Source organism: Syngnathus typhle, linkage group LG8, assembly GCF_033458585.1.
Source record: "Syngnathus typhle isolate RoL2023-S1 ecotype Sweden linkage group LG8, RoL_Styp_1.0, whole genome shotgun sequence".
Lineage (NCBI taxonomy): Eukaryota > Metazoa > Chordata > Actinopteri > Syngnathiformes > Syngnathidae > Syngnathus > Syngnathus typhle.
In genome coordinates this window covers 3,974,307-3,989,495 of record NC_083745.1, presented here as the reverse complement: position 1 = coordinate 3,989,495, position 15,189 = coordinate 3,974,307, and the positions used below count along the sequence as shown (strand labels likewise).

Genomic DNA, 15,189 nt, shown 5'->3' with positions numbered 1-15,189 from the left:
AAAAGCTCAGGTTAGCGTGAACCCTCCCATGATCCGAGTTCTCACTTCGGAAGAAATCCATGAGGTCAGCCGTAACGTTGCCGTAAGATGCAAGCACACGGCTGTAACCAGGTGCTCCGGGGGGGCCCGGTGGGCCGGGCGGACCTTGTACAGCTCTTACTTGAGTCCTCCAAGGACCCTCCACAAGGTACTCCTGCAGCAGGCCTTGGTCTGTGTGAGGATAAAGACACATGGTCTTGTTTTATGGACTACCTGGTCACCTTCGAAACTAAAATTAATCCTCCGATCTGACTTGTTCGAAATTCCGCTGAGTCGTGACGTTCCTATTAAGTGCCGAGTTATCCACTCACTTTTAATATAGTCCGAGACCTTCACGGCCACGCTGCTGTAGTCCAAGGTCTCGCTCAGCTTGCTGACGTCGACCTCGTGCTGCTGGGAGGCGTAGCGGGAGTCGCTCTGGGAGGAGCTCTGACTGTGGCTGCTGTGTGTTTGAACGTAACCAGTCTCTCCGCGATCTCCCTTTTGGCCTCTCGGGCCCGGAGGACCCGGAGGTCCGGTGAGGGCGCGTCGGACGTTGTCGGCTGATGGACGACAGTGACGTTTGTGACGTTGTGATGTTACAAACATGTAAACTGTCAAGTAGAGGCTTACTGGTCAGGTAGCTGTGAACTTCAGAACGGATGGTCTCCCGGGGGAAGGTTCCGCTGTAAGTGACGGTGCCACCCGAACCACCGGCTGGTCCTTGTGGGCCTGGAGGTCCGGGAGGGCCTGGAAGACCTCTGAAGCTAGAGCCTGTCAAACATTCAAGGTTGATTTTTTTTTAACGGTACTTGAAACTTTCTGGCGCATGAGACTTTAAGTCCCAGGTCGTTATTTACCCTGCAGGTAACGCTGAAGCTCCTCCAAGCTGTACCCGCGACCACCCCCCAACACGACCCCTGGCGGTCCCTGAGGACCAGGGGCGCCAGGTTGGCCAGGAGTACCGGGAGGACCGGGAGGACCTTGGTGCACGGCGGATCCGATCCATGAACGGAAGTCTGGATCTGTGTGCCAAGAGAAAATGAGTCACAAATTTGACTGAGATGGTGGACCAAGTGGATTCTGGAATCAGTTTTACTTCTAACGAGAGCCGCGTAATCGATTGAAACTGTCGCGTAGCCGGCGCCGCCTGATCCGCCCGCTCCTGGAGGTCCTGGTGGTCCAGGTGGTCCTCTGGCGATTCCTCTCTCTGATGACCAAAATTAGGTCAACACACGTGGCAGCACCAATGGTTTTGACTCTGGACTTACCGTTCATGATGTTGAAGACATATGTCGCTACCTCCTCGATATTATAAACGCTAGAAATGCCCCCTGATCCACCCGGTGGTCCGGGCGGTCCTTGAGGACCCGGTGGGCCTATCACGTATCTCCTCACTTCTTCTCCTAGAGATTATAGAGAGATGTTCTAGCCACTACTCCACCACTCTGCTCCAAGAAAAAAAAATGACAGTGTGTTTTACTGACTCTGCAGCATAGCAATGAGACCACTGACAGTCAAGGCTCCTCCAGGTCCAGCAGGTCCAGGTGGTCCTGGGAGACCCTGAACACCAATGCTGATGCCCGAGCTGGAGCCAGAACCTGCAAACGGACAACATAGTTAGGGAAAAAAAAAATATCAGTCTTAAAAACAAACACTCACGCTGCAAGTAGGCAACAAGACGAGCGGAGATCTCCTGCATGGAACCTGAGAAGGTTCCGGGTTGTCCAGGAGGTCCGGGTGGACCTGGAGGCCCGGGAACGCCAGATTGTCTGCTTCTACCTGCAAAGTCATATTTTTAGTAGTCACCCAAAAGGTCTTCATAGGCGGCCTTTGCGCTTCAGGACATTACTTAGGTAGTCGGTCAAGTACTGGCGCATCTCCACAGATGAACTGAAGGAGCCGGGCTGCCCAGCGGGTCCTTGAGGTCCTTGAGGACCAGGAGGCCCTGAGATGACTGAGACAAGGCGTATGTTGGTATGAGAAACTGTGCCGTCACTTGGGTTGCCATGCCAGAATTGTTCTATGCATTGTTCTCAAGTAGCTTTCAGAATGACTCGATCTACCTCGAGAAGATCCAGGAATTCCAGGAGTTCCGGTGTCACCTTAAAAGCAGAGACAACAAACCTTCATTGGATGCATTGTTGGAAGCAGATCTTTTAGCTCCTTACTATCTTTACCTTTGACTCCCTGTGGTCCTGGCAGTCCAGGAGGCCCTGGTGGTCCTGGAGATCCTTGCACACTGTGTTCTCCAGTATAGGTGGACTCTGTAAGGGAGAACAAAAGCTTAGTCCACCAGACTAACTAAATTTTCAGCGCATGATCTGTTTGTAATATTCCCGAGCTGACCTCTCTCCAAGCTTCCTGGTCTTCCTGGCAAGCCGGGTTGTCCGGGTTGACCTGCAGCACCGCAGTTCATTAATTAATCGTCATCACCAATTGCTTGATATAAAAGTGCTGCTTTGGCGCCGTCTTGTGGCATCTTGGCGCCAAGGAACGATGTTGAGGAGGCGGGGCTACATTGAACTCACCTTGGAAGCCTCTCGGTCCAGGAGAACCTAAAGAAGGATGCAAAGTTATTGACGCAAACAAGATCCAAGAAGAAAGATCACTCGGTGTTGGTCCGACCTGTGGCTCCTTTCTGTCCTGCAGGCCCAGGTGGTCCCGGTGGCCCAGTATAGTAAGTTCCTGAGATTTGGAAATCAGAGCTTTATCTTTTATGAAATCTTAAAGCGCTGCTCATGTGTTCAATCTCATATTTCCATTTCGTACCAGAGCTGCCTGTAACAACAGAATCTCCTTTGTCGCCTTTAGGCCCTGGTCTTCCGTAACCTGCGGACATGTTGGAGATGGTTACAAGTCTATGGACTTCATCAGAAGCATCAGGTGGTACGTACCTGGCTGACCAGGAGGTCCAGGTGGCCCAGGTGGACCCGGTGGGCCGCGTAGAGACGACGAACCACCGGAAGCATACTGACCTAAAACGTCCCCAAAAAGAAATGTTGGTATTTTCGAACTCCAGGCCTGACCCCACATTTCCTCAACCTTCATTTCCTGTCGGTCTCTCGTACATCCTGCTTAATTAAAACTCCCATACTCCATTGCTAAAGTTAATACGCAGAAGATAATATTACATCCAAGATAACACTTTTTTTCCCTCCTTTCTCAATCCAAACAGGAGAATTTTGGACTCACTCTCAGCTACACTTGAGCTGAAAGTCTCAGATGTCCTCACTGTTGATCCGGATTCTCCACGGTCACCTTTAGGACCTGCCAGGACCAACAACACGGTCACATTGAATCTAAAAATACTTGTGAAGACATGTGAGGACTTACCTGCAGGACCGGCAGGGCCAGCTGGACCTAAGAACATAATCGAATGTTACGAAAGTGGACGTTATTATCACGTTATTGAAAGAGGTCGTCGGACCTGATACTCCCTGAGGTCCGCGAGGCCCGGGTGGTCCAGGGATGTGCACGGTAGCAACGCCGGCTGCAAAATGATTGACAGGTAAACACCCTCACCATGAATGCTACAAATTTGAAGTTAGCTTCATTACCTGCGTTAATAATTCTTCCTGCTTCACCGGTGTCACCTGAAAACAAACAATAATTATCGCACGAGTTTTGTGTTTCGGGTTTTGTGCTGGTTTTGTACCTTTAGGGCCTGGTTGACCTGGATTGCCTGGTAGTCCTTCAAGAAGAAGAAAAGAACACGCCTTCACTCCACAGATTTTTAAATATTTGGAAGTAACAATTGTGAAATGTCCAAATCTGTTTGGTAATATTTTCAAAATAATTCCTTAAAGCTCACCTGGAGGTCCAGCATCTCCTGGCGGACCAGCCGGCCCTCGAAGTCCAGGGTGGCCAGGACTGCCAAGATCACCTGTGGGGAGACATTTAAAAAAAATTCTGATAAGTCTCCTGAAACTTTGTTTAAAATTCAAAATAAAACAATTAGCTATGTGGCTAACAAGAGATGCTCATTTGTTTTTACCTCTTGAGCCTTTTGAACCATCTTGTCCTGATGATGGGAAAGAGTAAGAGACAAACACATAAATCTACTGTTGTCAGAAAAAAAGAATGATAAGGCCTGCCACTCACCTGCTAATCCTTTAGCTCCTTTCTCTCCAGCCGGTCCAACCAAACCAGGTAAACCGCGATCACCTGACCATACAAATGTTAGGTTTATTTTGCTTGAATCCATCTTGTTATGTTTTATTCTACAAACTCTACCTTTAAGACCAGGTGAGCCTGCTTCTCCACGGAAACCCTGAGGACCTGGTTTGAACAAACAAATCATGAGCGTGAGACTATGTCACAGCTTCTTAGCACTACTGCCAGCAGAGGGCGCCAGAGCGAAATAATTTTAGCTGAGAAATGGACAGGTAGGTGATTTTTTTGATCTGCCTGAGTGGAGATAGCAAGTGAATGACAAGGAACAGCCAAAAAGTGATGAGGAGTAAAAATTAGGGTCAACTTTTCAAAGAAAAGGGGGAATTGCAAGAGAGGTGAAGAACGGCTCCTACTAAAATGAAAGAAGGTGAGGGAAGACTTGAGGAGCGAGAGCGGAAGATGCAGTAGAGAAAGATTCACTCTAACTCCTCCATTGAGGTAAAGTCCAGAGAGAAGGAAGAAGAAGAACAAGAAGAGAGCAAGACCTAAGACTCTCACCTGGTGCTCCAATGAGCCCAGAAGCACCTGCAGTGAATCATCAATGTCGAGTTAAACTGAATACTAGACTCGATGGATAATTTTGAAAAGTGCTCGAGGGATGGCCTCACCTTTTGGACCGGGGACTCCGGGTTCCCCAGCATTACCTTCCGGAACGAAAACAATGAAATGCTGAAGATTGAGAAGACACTACTGTCCTACAACTCTAGAATCTTTTCCCTTGTCCGGTCCTGTTTGCTACTTGCTACTAGAATTATTTAGATGTACCTTTGTCTCCTTTGGAGCCAAATCCTGGTTCACCTCTTGGTCCAGCAGGGCCTTCTCGCCCCCTCAAACCAGGAGGCCCCTCCAATCCCTGTTCACCTGTAAACACATGCTGACATTTATTAACCCAGTTCTACACAGTCCAAAGCGTGGACGTATATATTGTAATACCATGGCTTCCTTTTTGGCCTTTTGGACCTTGAGGACCTTCGTGACCAATCGGACCGGGCGCGCCTGAGGTTAAAAAAGGTTTGATATTAACCAACAAACAATGTGTGAAGGTGGGTGCAAAAAAAAAAAAAGAACTTACCTGGAAATCCGGGTTGACCCGTGTCACCTGCGACAAGTAAAACACACAGTTAGTTTGTTTAAAAGTAGCGATTTTGCGCCAAATAAATCTACCTTTAGGTCCAGGCAGTCCTCGTTCTCCTTGCATTGTGGCCGTTATGAACGCTGGAAAATACGTTTCATTAAATATTTAATAGTCAATTATTCATATAAATGGAGTAACAAATCGATTAAAAAGATTACCTTGGAAGGCCTGCGACTGCATTTCTCCTCTGACCATGCGCTGGATGGCCATGTGAAGAGCGGCGGCGTCCACATAACCGCCATTGCCGCTGGTCCAGAAGCCGTTGGCGGTCACTTGACCTTCGTGGTGGCTCACGCTGGAGGTGTGGCTGGTCGTGTGGCTACTGGAGGTGTGGCTAGACGAGGAGTCGCTGCCACCGCCGCCAATGCTGCCGGTTCCGCCAAAACCGGTGACACCGGTGCCTGCGCCGCCACTGGAGCCGGTTCCGCTGGAGCCGGTTCCACTGGATCCGGTTCCACCAGCACCACCACCAATGTGGGTACCGCCAGTAATGATGGTAGTACGTCCAGAACTAGAGCTAGTGCCTGCGCTACCACTTGAGCCAGTTCCAGTAGCTCCGCCCCCAGCTACACTGCTTCCACTAGCTCCAGCTCCAGCGCCACCCATGCTGGTTCCACTCGCTCCAGCACCTCCAACACTGGAACCACTAGCTCCGGCGCCACCCGCACTGGTACCGCTGCTGTCACCAGCACCTCCAGCACCAGCAGCTCCAGCACCAGCGGCTCCAGCACCTACAGCGCCTCCAGCACCAGTGCCTCCACCACCAGCGCCACCAGCACCAGCGGCTCCAGCACCAGCTCCAGCAATGACACCACCACCCCCAGCGGAAGTACCACCCCCAGCACCAGCACCAGCAGCAACTCCGATTTGCGTTCCAGAACTAGAGTCCGAGCCTCCTCCTCCGCCTGCTCCAAACACGAATATGTCCGTCTTGGATTGGCCTCCGCCATCCACGAAGGTATTCCCGCCGAGACCCACGAGACGACTGGTTCGAGCAGAGATGATGGCCGACTCGCTTTCCAGAGTGGCCACCCGGTTCTTCAGTTTTCTCACGTCCTCGGCTAAAAATAAAAAAATAATAATTTAGTTGAGTGACATTTAAAAAGCCAATAGAAGTTTTTTTTTTCTATAGAATGAAATACAATTTGGCATTCCCCACGAAAATGCGCCCCCAACAACAATTTGTGCTATTTTGCCGAAGACCTTCCTTACCCAACGCAATGAGGCCGAAGAGCAGTCCGAGGAGGAGCAAGAAGAGGAGCAGGAAGCCCAGCAACCACTTCCACCAGGAGCAACAGGCGTCAAAGCAGCAGCACCAGCCGCCTCCGCATGCACCACCTTTCTTGCGAAGCTCTGCGGACAAAGCTCGCCGTCAATTCAAATAAATCTCCATAAAAGTCCGAGTACCACGAAATAGAAGAGAGATACATACGTGCGTGTGTGCCTTTGTCTTTCATTAAAACTCCCGATGATCCATCTGATGGAGTCACACATCTTTAGCTTCAGGAATAAATGCAAAAGTGCTGTTGTGGTTTCAGACTCACAATAAGCATTTCCCATCCCTGCCTTAAGTTGAGTTCCTTCGCCGTAGCTTGTGATTAACTTCTCCTTCTGGATGGAGTCGCCCGAGAGGGAACCTGAAACATCAACAAGCGGCGGTTGTTGACAATTTTGTCCACTTTATTTCTGACCTGGACAAAAGTGCGCCTGACCTCCTCCTGCAGCCCGAGTGAACTGCTTGCCGCTGTCTTTGGCCAAAAGAAGCGCTTCCGTCTCCCTGGCGTTGTCCTTCTCCGAATTAACGAACATATAGTCCTTGTATGCGTCCCCGTTTTGGGATCGAGTGGCTTGGGAGGACAGATGGGAAGCAATGTGTCATTTCCTCCAATGGGAGGCCTCGGATCAGAATTCTCATTTTCACATAATGATAATTTGTTTTTCTATAGTAGATTATGAGATTTCAATTCTAAATCAGCATGAGATAAACATTTTTTACCATATAAATACACAATAATTCTGTACTATTCAGCATAAAGCAGCTTTACAGTAAGATGAATGAGTGAGAAAACATTTTCAACCACTAGGGGGAGACATAGCAGCTTACTTGTAGAAACTCCAGCGCCAACGACACCACCGCCAACGCCAACGCCAGATACGTTTTTCTGAACTCCGTAAGCTGTCAAAAAAAAAAAAAAAATCAGATAAAGGTAAACTATCATGTTTCATCTTTTTTTTTTTTTTGTTCTGGACATTTCAAACGTGCGTACTTGTCATGTTGGCATTTGTGCCGCTTGTAGTGATTGCACTGCCAGAAGAGGGCGCCAAATTATTCTGAAAGCCATACACTGTGGGGAAATATCATAAGTCTGATTACAGTGTTTCTATTCTGTATTTTTGTTTTGGTTTTATATTCAAAATAAATATTTCTTGGTTGATTTAATGTTGAGTTCTACTGATTTATTCTTATCATAGAAAAAAAAATTCTGTATATCATGAAGACATGCAACTTGACTTTGTAACACGCTCACCTGACAGGGACGGTGCACCCAGGGCGATGGGGGTCGCTCCGCCTGACATGTTGTTGGCGCCAGCCTGGTACGAGTAACTACTACCGGCGCCCGCCGCCACCACCGCGGCGGTGCCTGCGGCAGCGGGCAAGGTGGCGGTGGACCACGGGAAGGCCGGAAGCGCCGCGTCCGAGTCGTACTGGGTGGATCTCATCCCAGAGTCGTGGATGCCAGATTTCTGACTGATACTGTACTGGGATGATCTCACACCGGTGTCATAATGGCCGGACCTCAAACTGCCGCCATACTGAGAGGATACGGCGCCGGCATCGTACTGGCCTGATCTCAAACTGCCATTATACTGGGCGGATACGACACCGGTATTCAAAGACCTGATGCCGGTATCGTACTGCCCTGCTTTGACGCCGCCGTTATACTGTCCTGTCCACACTCCGGTATCATACGACATTGATCTCGCACCCCCACCGTACTGGCCCGATCTCACGCCTGCGTCATACGTGACGGACCTCACGCCGATGTCCGACCTTCCCGCGTCACTATAGTGGCCCGATTTGAGACTGCCTTCATAATGGCTGGCTTTGCCGACTGTGTCGAAGCGGCCGGCTGGCAGACCCGTTTGGAGCAAGCCGGATGAGTCCACGGTGTGGAAGCCATCCGATCTGGCACCGGAACCAAATGTTAACACTGTGGAAGAGGCAGAAGACATATTTGATTTGATTTCTCTATTCAAGGGAAAATGAATCAGAGACAACGAGAGACAAGAAAGTCTCAGCTGTATGACATGTCAGTCTGCCCCGTGGATTCACTTTCTCAGAAAAACAGATGTCGTGTGTGACTAACGTGCTGTAATACAAAACCCAAAGTGGGAGGGAGACAAAGTGTCTGTGCGTGGGAGTGGGTAGGGGGCGGGGTCAAGTACCCGACTGCGAGGCCCGAGAGGTCACCGAGATGGTCTGGGTCTCCACGCTGGCCTGCTTGGGGCCGCCCATGATGGCCGAAGTGCTGGATGCACGCATGGGACTGGAGCTGCTGGAGCGAACCTTCAGCAGCTTCTTCACGTCATCCAGCTCCGCCCCTGCAAGTATGATTGCGCTGTAAACACTCAGGTTCTAGACAATCATTCGTCACTTCCGGGTTCTCCTAAAATTGTTTATAAAATCATAGAGTAATGATTTGAATGTAAAAAAACAAACAAAAAAAAAACGTTTTTGCTATGTATTCAATGTTAGTCATTCTTGGCAGAGGATATAGAATAAATGAGTATAGTCATAGTGTCTGTCTGCATGTTTTGCTCCTCCATTTGTGTTCAATCCATCTAATCGCCACCTTCGGCAAAGTGACTGAAGCTCACTCACAAGTTTTTTGTTTTTTTTTAACATTCAAGCATCTCCTTGCAGTTGTGTCGTGTTCAATTACAGAGCGGGCCTGTTTGAGAGCACGCAAAACGAACATTAAAGAACAGAACACTCCTCCCCTAACAAATAGGAAGCAGCTGGGTAATTGGACACCCGGCCCATGTGGGGTTCAGTCTTCTAAAACGGCACGGACTGCCTTCTGGGAGTCTGCCTCGGCCAGGAATAGGCCACGTTTGAGGTTTTACGGTAAATTTCGGTTACGGCGCTTTACCCTGATTCCGAGTTATGAAATTATATCTCAGACCCTGAGCTGAATGTTCATGTCGTGTTCTGGGTGATACTTCCAGCTTGCAAAATGAGCCGTTCTGCACCGAGGTACAGTTAAGCTAGGCTGGGTGAAGATCCAGAGCTACTTTCAAGCAAGACAGAGGTATGTCCATAGGGCTACACAATCATGAAGAAAAATCGTGCTGCATAAATTAGCCTTGCCTTTAAAAAAAACATTTGGATGAAACGGCTGCAGTTATTCACAAGTACAGCAGGGGGCGTAGTGAGTGAGCGGTAAGCATGCGGTAAGCCGTGAGTCACTTCTACCAGCGCTGCCGCCAAATCTGGACCAGAGGCAGCAGCAGCACATTGGAAAGAAAACCCACAATGGAGTCCATCTGAGCACCAGATTGGATATTGTGCTGTAGGTTACCGCCACGTGTTTGCCATCTCCACATAAACACGCACGGGAGAGATGCAGGAATTTGAGGGACTAAAAAAAAAAAAAAGGCAACCCTGACAGGGCCCCAAGTCAGAAAGCACGATTCTAAAGTACGTTAAACGATCCACGAGATCCCTTCAGCCAAATAAAGATGCTTTTGTTACTTTATGATACGTTATATAACAAAAAAAAAAAGTAGAGTCGACTCACATCTGCCTGCTGTGGGAGAGGCGCTTTGCAGCCGGGCCCGGATTTCGCTTTCTGGCCGCCAACGATGGAACAAAGATTACAATCAAAAAGGGAGAATTTTCAGAATTTGCAGGTGTTGCGGAAAACGAGGGCGTACCTCTGCTCTCGCTTCTCCCTCTGGTGTTGCCTGGAAAAAAATCCCCAAAGGAAAATCCAAATTATTAGACAGACTACTTTTCCCAAATTACATTTAAATTTGAATAATAATAAAAATAATATTTTTTTTCAAACCACTACATTGACAGCAAAATAACTCAAAATAGTTTTACAAATTATCCCTAAAAAGTAAAAGTGGTGCTTTGGTGCAACCATGTACCATACCCAGCCTTTTTTTTTTTTAATATATTTTCTATGGGGGGGAAAAAAATGAAGTTTCCTATCAAGCTTTGAACTTTTTCAGAGTCACTTACAATAGATTCCATAGTCTTTGCGGGAAAATTCCGGCGAGGAATTCGCGCTGGAACTCCCTGGAAGAGACGCAATAGTGCATCAAGAGCGCCCCTAGTGGCCGTCCCTCACCTCCACCACGAGCCACTCACCTTCGTAACCCCCCGAGCGGCTGGACCCCGCCTGCTTCCTGTCCGAGGAGGCGACGGCGCCCTGTGTTCTCTTGCCGCCGCCCGACGAGCTGACTTTGGTCACCGAGCTGACAATGTAACTGCTTCCGCCTCTTCCTCCTCCTCCTCCTCCTCCGCTGCTGTAGCCTTCATTGTCCAGGTAGACGGTTGCACCGTCGCCTATTCCGATGGCGTCTCCTCCCAGGTAAACACCCGAGGAGCTGTAGTTACTGCTGCCCACGCCTACCGAGGCTGCAGAACATGAAGTATTGGTGAGAAGGATGAGGGACACGCCATCACACGTATGATCTTAAGGACATTTGTGTTCATCATTTTATTTTTACTCTGGGGCAATTTGCAAAAGTGAGAAGTTTCACGTCGATTCGATTCGACTCCGAGTCAGTCGTTCGACTCATCGGTGTGTTGGTAACTCACAAGAAGTAAAGTAAGAAGTGCTGCTCTTCTGCGTTAAGATGTTCTTCTCCAAAGCTCCTCCTCCTCCTCCTCCTCCGCTGGTGCTGGCCATGTTCCTGTGACTCGATCCGCCGGTTCCCTCTAGCAACCAGAAGACAAACAGCAAAACACGAGAGCTGCTATTACTCATCGGGCACTTCCCTCCGAGCTGCACGCTTGTAATTACCGCGTTATGCCTTGGCCTCAACGTCAACAATTAAAGCGACGGAGACACTCACTTGGCGGGAGGGATGTCAGTCTGCCCGTGGACGTTAGGGACTCCGTCACGACTGATAGCACAAAAAGAAAAATGATTAGTTTGGGAAGAATCCGGGGAGTCGCGGCGTGTTTACTTTAACGCTAATCCCCGCGTGAGCAACTGTCCACCGAGCGAGTGCCTGATGATTATTTCGGTTTCCATTAGCGTGAGTGCTGGGATGTACTTTTATTCTTTTAATTAGGTACAAGTCATTAAAGGTGACTTTTTTTGTTTTGCTTTGACTCAATGTTTGAGTTTCCAGGTCAAGAGAACATACTGTGCACTTCTCAAGTGGTCCCTTTAAATGGAATTGTAACATTAAGCAACCAGATTGGACAGAAATGTTGACATTATGATTTTCTGGTCAATAAAAAAAAAAAAAACACAAATAATAGTTTTTATTAATTTATCTGGCAAACAGAACCATCTCAGATTAAAAACGGTTTTGTACATTTACATTTTCTAAAAAAAAATAGTTGACTGAAGATGTGCCTGATGATTATTTCCAAATCCTGAAAAGGTGCCTAATGATTATTTCCAAGGGTAAGCGTATGGTTGACAAACTGGAGTGCAGTTTTGCAAATTCGATTTTGATGGTTGAAGTTGGCAGCGGCCTAAAATAAAATCGGCGTCAGTTATCTTTACAAAGCTGCATTTTTGATACAGCTCTTGTATTGGATCTTATTCGATAGTGCGGTTGCCAGGGTCAGATTTTTGGGGGTTTACTGCAGCGGAGAGAAAATTGTACAGAATTTTGACAAACTTAACTGCTTCTGTCCAATAAATCATGAATACATTCCGCCAAAATATCAGCAGAAGAATGCAAGCCTGCTCTTAAGTTTAAGCCATGCACACTTTTGCTACGTCTACAAACTGCGTTTTTTTTTTTTTTTGCATAGCTATGTTCGGTGTCCAGCGCAAATTAAGTTCCTGGACATCACCATTAATAATCATAACGATAATACCAAGGAAAAGCTCGGCCCGTGAGTAACATCATCCCGCCCCCCCCCATTCCTCCTCTCACAGGCTTTTATGGACTTCTCTAACTAACGTCAAACATTCTTTATCTGTTAACCACTTTGGCACGGCTGCCAACAAGGCTTCCAGACGCCAACCTCGGTGTCCATTTGTTAACTCCGCTCAGTATTTGGCTTCCTCACACTTTTAGAATGCGTCTCTAACGTTTACCTTTTAAGCACTTTGCGTTTTACTGAGCTTAACCGACGAGAGGTGATTATATTTAGAGGTGACACATCAAGAAAAATATGGTCTGACATTCTGCGTCCACTTGTGTTTTATCGCCAGACGGGACTTGACCTCATCGTATGTTGATTATTAAAGCAACTGAGTAAAGACGGACGGGAGGGTTTAAATGTGAGATGAAACGGGGGGGAAATTTGAAAGGTGAGACTTTAGAAAGCATGCGAATGTGACAGTCGGCGTGGGACAAAAGCAAAAGAGAGGGTGCCAGCGGGGTGGAAAGTTAACTCTAACTTGGCAGTAGCAGCTGGGGAGTGTTAGCTGGGGTCTTTGAACGCAACATCAGTTGAGAGGTTCAAGTGGCTGCTGTGGAGCCTTTGAACGTCCGAAGTTACAGAAGACTTAAAGGGGACTTGAAAGTTTCATAAAAGTTTTAAACCGAGGGGCACAATAGATTATTTAAATGATTAAACAAAGTTCTATGACATCATAAAATGTCAGAATAAGCTTCCGGGAGTCCAATTTAGTTTGCATTACATCTAAGCATGTTTTTTTTTTTTGCCTTTTTATTGTGATACTTCTTTTGAAATTACAAAATGGCATTTTAAAAATGGCTATGCCGAGCAGCAACTCAGCGAGCATCCAAAAGATCAAACTTACTTATGCGTAAACAACCCAACGAGCCTTTCTAAATGTACAACAGTAAAGGAATATTTAAAACATTGCCTGGCTATAATTTGGAACAAATTATTTCTATTTCCATTATTTCCGAAGGGAAAAAAAAAGTATTTTTTCAAACACAAACAAATCTGCGGTTGACCAGTTGGGTCGGTCCTCCGAGGTTCCACTGTATCTTATTACACCCTGAAGACTTTAGAAACCTCACCCCGTTCGTCCGCCAAGTCTCTCGAGAAGTCCGCCAGTGGCGTTAGCTCGCCCATGCCATTTTATCTGCAGACAAGATGACAGCACAACTATGACCGCTCTCACGCTACCGTGCGTGCGTGCGTGCCAACGCTTGTTTTGCTTCAAAAACGGTTAAACGGCAATTGGGCTATAAAAACGAGAATCCAATGAGAAGGATGGGAAAGCACAAGAATGTCACAAGATTCACTTGAGATTCAAGGGTGACAAAGGTCACGAGGAGAGTATGGAATTGACGCTTTTATTGGTTATTTCATCCCGGTGTAAGTTTGGCTTGTTTCAAAAATGCGGCGGAGTTCATTTCTATATATATAAATACGATAAAGTGAACGACCAGCCTCCAAGATTAGTACATGTATGTTTTTAGAGTAAAAAAAGGCACTTTTTATTGCTCCAAAAGCCAAACGGCTTGTCTGGATGATGGACAGTGGTGTACCACAAGGATCAACTCTAAGCATCTTTAGTTTTTAATTTGGCTTTTTGTGACACTTACTCCAAAATGTTGGACCATCATATACATTTCAGGGCCAGAAAAAAAAAAAAGTCACATGCCAAGCTGTAAAAGCCAAATGTCAAGGGTATAAAAGCGACATCTTTCAGTGTCCTTCCATAGTGACACCATTAGTTCCATACAGACACGAATCATGTATATTTTTTGTCCTTGAAAACATTTGAACTCCCCAAGCCCTTATGAATAGCTGATAGAAGATACAAAACATGGTGAGACAGGCTCTGAAGCACCATTATTGAGTCCGACAAAGGCTCAAAAGGCCAGATGCACACCATACAAGCCACTCACCACACCCCGGGGATATTTAATACATCCAACACTTTTCTTATTTCCTCAATTTCCCACAAATGTGCTGTTACTGTGTTTTTTTTCTCCACCACCCCCCACCCCCCCAAATGCTGACCAGACACTTTTTGCTTTTAAAGAATCCACATCCTAAATTCCTTTAAGCCACCTAGTAGCCTGTTTAACTTCACCTCCTAACCTGGAAATATAAATAACATATAGAAGGATTGCTGTCAAAGTAGGCAGAGGTCAAGTTGAGAAATATATTTAGGAGAGATGTAAATAGCCCCATAAAGAGCATGAAAAACTATCCGGGGATCATAGTAACAGACTAATTTTAACTTGATTAAAAGGGACAAAAAAATATTTTTTGCATTTCCAGCTCAAAGCACATGCAGAGAAAGTCATTGAAAACTCACAGGGTGAAGTGATAGCTATTAACATTCAGCATGGGAGGTAAAAAAGCAAAAAAAGTACTTTTAAAAAGTATTTTCACTATTTGTGTTCATACCTCCAGCCAAAGGAGTCAATCAAGTGCCCCCGTCCGCGTGGAGCTCCTTCAGGGAGGGGGGCAGCGTGCGCGAAGAAGCCCCGGGATGTTCCTAAAATAAAATAAAAGTCCTCTTCGCTTCTTGTTATGACTTTGTGTAGCCCGAGTAAAGTTGCAACGGAGATTTGCGGGCAGCGGTCCCGGCCGCGCCCCTCGACGTCGCTTGGCAGGCAGGTGGAGCTGTCCGCAGTTCCAAAGTCCCACAGCCGGAGCTGACACGTGAACGCGTCTGTCTGTAAACTTGAAAACAATGAGCGAAAACTCCTACTGCGGCTCTGAA

At 47.2% G+C, this 15,189-nt stretch overlaps 1 protein-coding gene across 1 annotated transcript in view; it reads right to left on the bottom strand.

Annotated features, from left to right (window-relative positions):
• The window catches only part of col17a1b (collagen, type XVII, alpha 1b), a 16,247-nt gene extending 1,058 nt beyond the window's left edge, over nt 1-15,189 (bottom strand). The window contains exons 1-48 of the mRNA XM_061285447.1: nt 14,871-15,189; nt 13,526-13,590; nt 11,420-11,470; nt 11,163-11,282; nt 10,710-10,979; nt 10,581-10,637; nt 10,268-10,297; nt 10,132-10,182; nt 8,777-8,932; nt 7,858-8,541; nt 7,597-7,674; nt 7,434-7,505; nt 7,042-7,176; nt 6,874-6,966; nt 6,762-6,806; nt 6,542-6,682; nt 5,488-6,390; nt 5,359-5,409; nt 5,267-5,293; nt 5,128-5,190; nt 4,960-5,055; nt 4,803-4,838; nt 4,693-4,719; nt 4,255-4,299; nt 4,123-4,185; nt 4,016-4,042; nt 3,833-3,904; nt 3,677-3,712; nt 3,579-3,614; nt 3,449-3,511; nt 3,355-3,381; nt 3,214-3,288; nt 2,916-2,996; nt 2,791-2,850; nt 2,647-2,706; nt 2,550-2,576; nt 2,368-2,418; nt 2,199-2,285; nt 2,085-2,123; nt 1,871-1,975; nt 1,681-1,800; nt 1,506-1,619; nt 1,290-1,424; nt 1,118-1,228; nt 879-1,043; nt 652-792; nt 351-581; nt 46-210 (exon numbers count right to left, since the gene is read on the bottom strand). Of these exons, the coding sequence (XP_061141431.1) occupies nt 46-210; nt 351-581; nt 652-792; nt 879-1,043; nt 1,118-1,228; nt 1,290-1,424; nt 1,506-1,619; nt 1,681-1,800; nt 1,871-1,975; nt 2,085-2,123; nt 2,199-2,285; nt 2,368-2,418; nt 2,550-2,576; nt 2,647-2,706; nt 2,791-2,850; nt 2,916-2,996; nt 3,214-3,288; nt 3,355-3,381; nt 3,449-3,511; nt 3,579-3,614; nt 3,677-3,712; nt 3,833-3,904; nt 4,016-4,042; nt 4,123-4,185; nt 4,255-4,299; nt 4,693-4,719; nt 4,803-4,838; nt 4,960-5,055; nt 5,128-5,190; nt 5,267-5,293; nt 5,359-5,409; nt 5,488-6,390; nt 6,542-6,682; nt 6,762-6,806; nt 6,874-6,966; nt 7,042-7,176; nt 7,434-7,505; nt 7,597-7,674; nt 7,858-8,541; nt 8,777-8,932; nt 10,132-10,182; nt 10,268-10,297; nt 10,581-10,637; nt 10,710-10,979; nt 11,163-11,282; nt 11,420-11,470; nt 13,526-13,580 (5,377 nt within the window). The 5' untranslated portion in view covers nt 13,581-13,590; nt 14,871-15,189. The remainder of the gene's footprint in view (nt 1-45; nt 211-350; nt 582-651; nt 793-878; nt 1,044-1,117; nt 1,229-1,289; nt 1,425-1,505; nt 1,620-1,680; nt 1,801-1,870; nt 1,976-2,084; nt 2,124-2,198; nt 2,286-2,367; nt 2,419-2,549; nt 2,577-2,646; nt 2,707-2,790; nt 2,851-2,915; nt 2,997-3,213; nt 3,289-3,354; nt 3,382-3,448; nt 3,512-3,578; nt 3,615-3,676; nt 3,713-3,832; nt 3,905-4,015; nt 4,043-4,122; nt 4,186-4,254; nt 4,300-4,692; nt 4,720-4,802; nt 4,839-4,959; nt 5,056-5,127; nt 5,191-5,266; nt 5,294-5,358; nt 5,410-5,487; nt 6,391-6,541; nt 6,683-6,761; nt 6,807-6,873; nt 6,967-7,041; nt 7,177-7,433; nt 7,506-7,596; nt 7,675-7,857; nt 8,542-8,776; nt 8,933-10,131; nt 10,183-10,267; nt 10,298-10,580; nt 10,638-10,709; nt 10,980-11,162; nt 11,283-11,419; nt 11,471-13,525; nt 13,591-14,870) is intronic.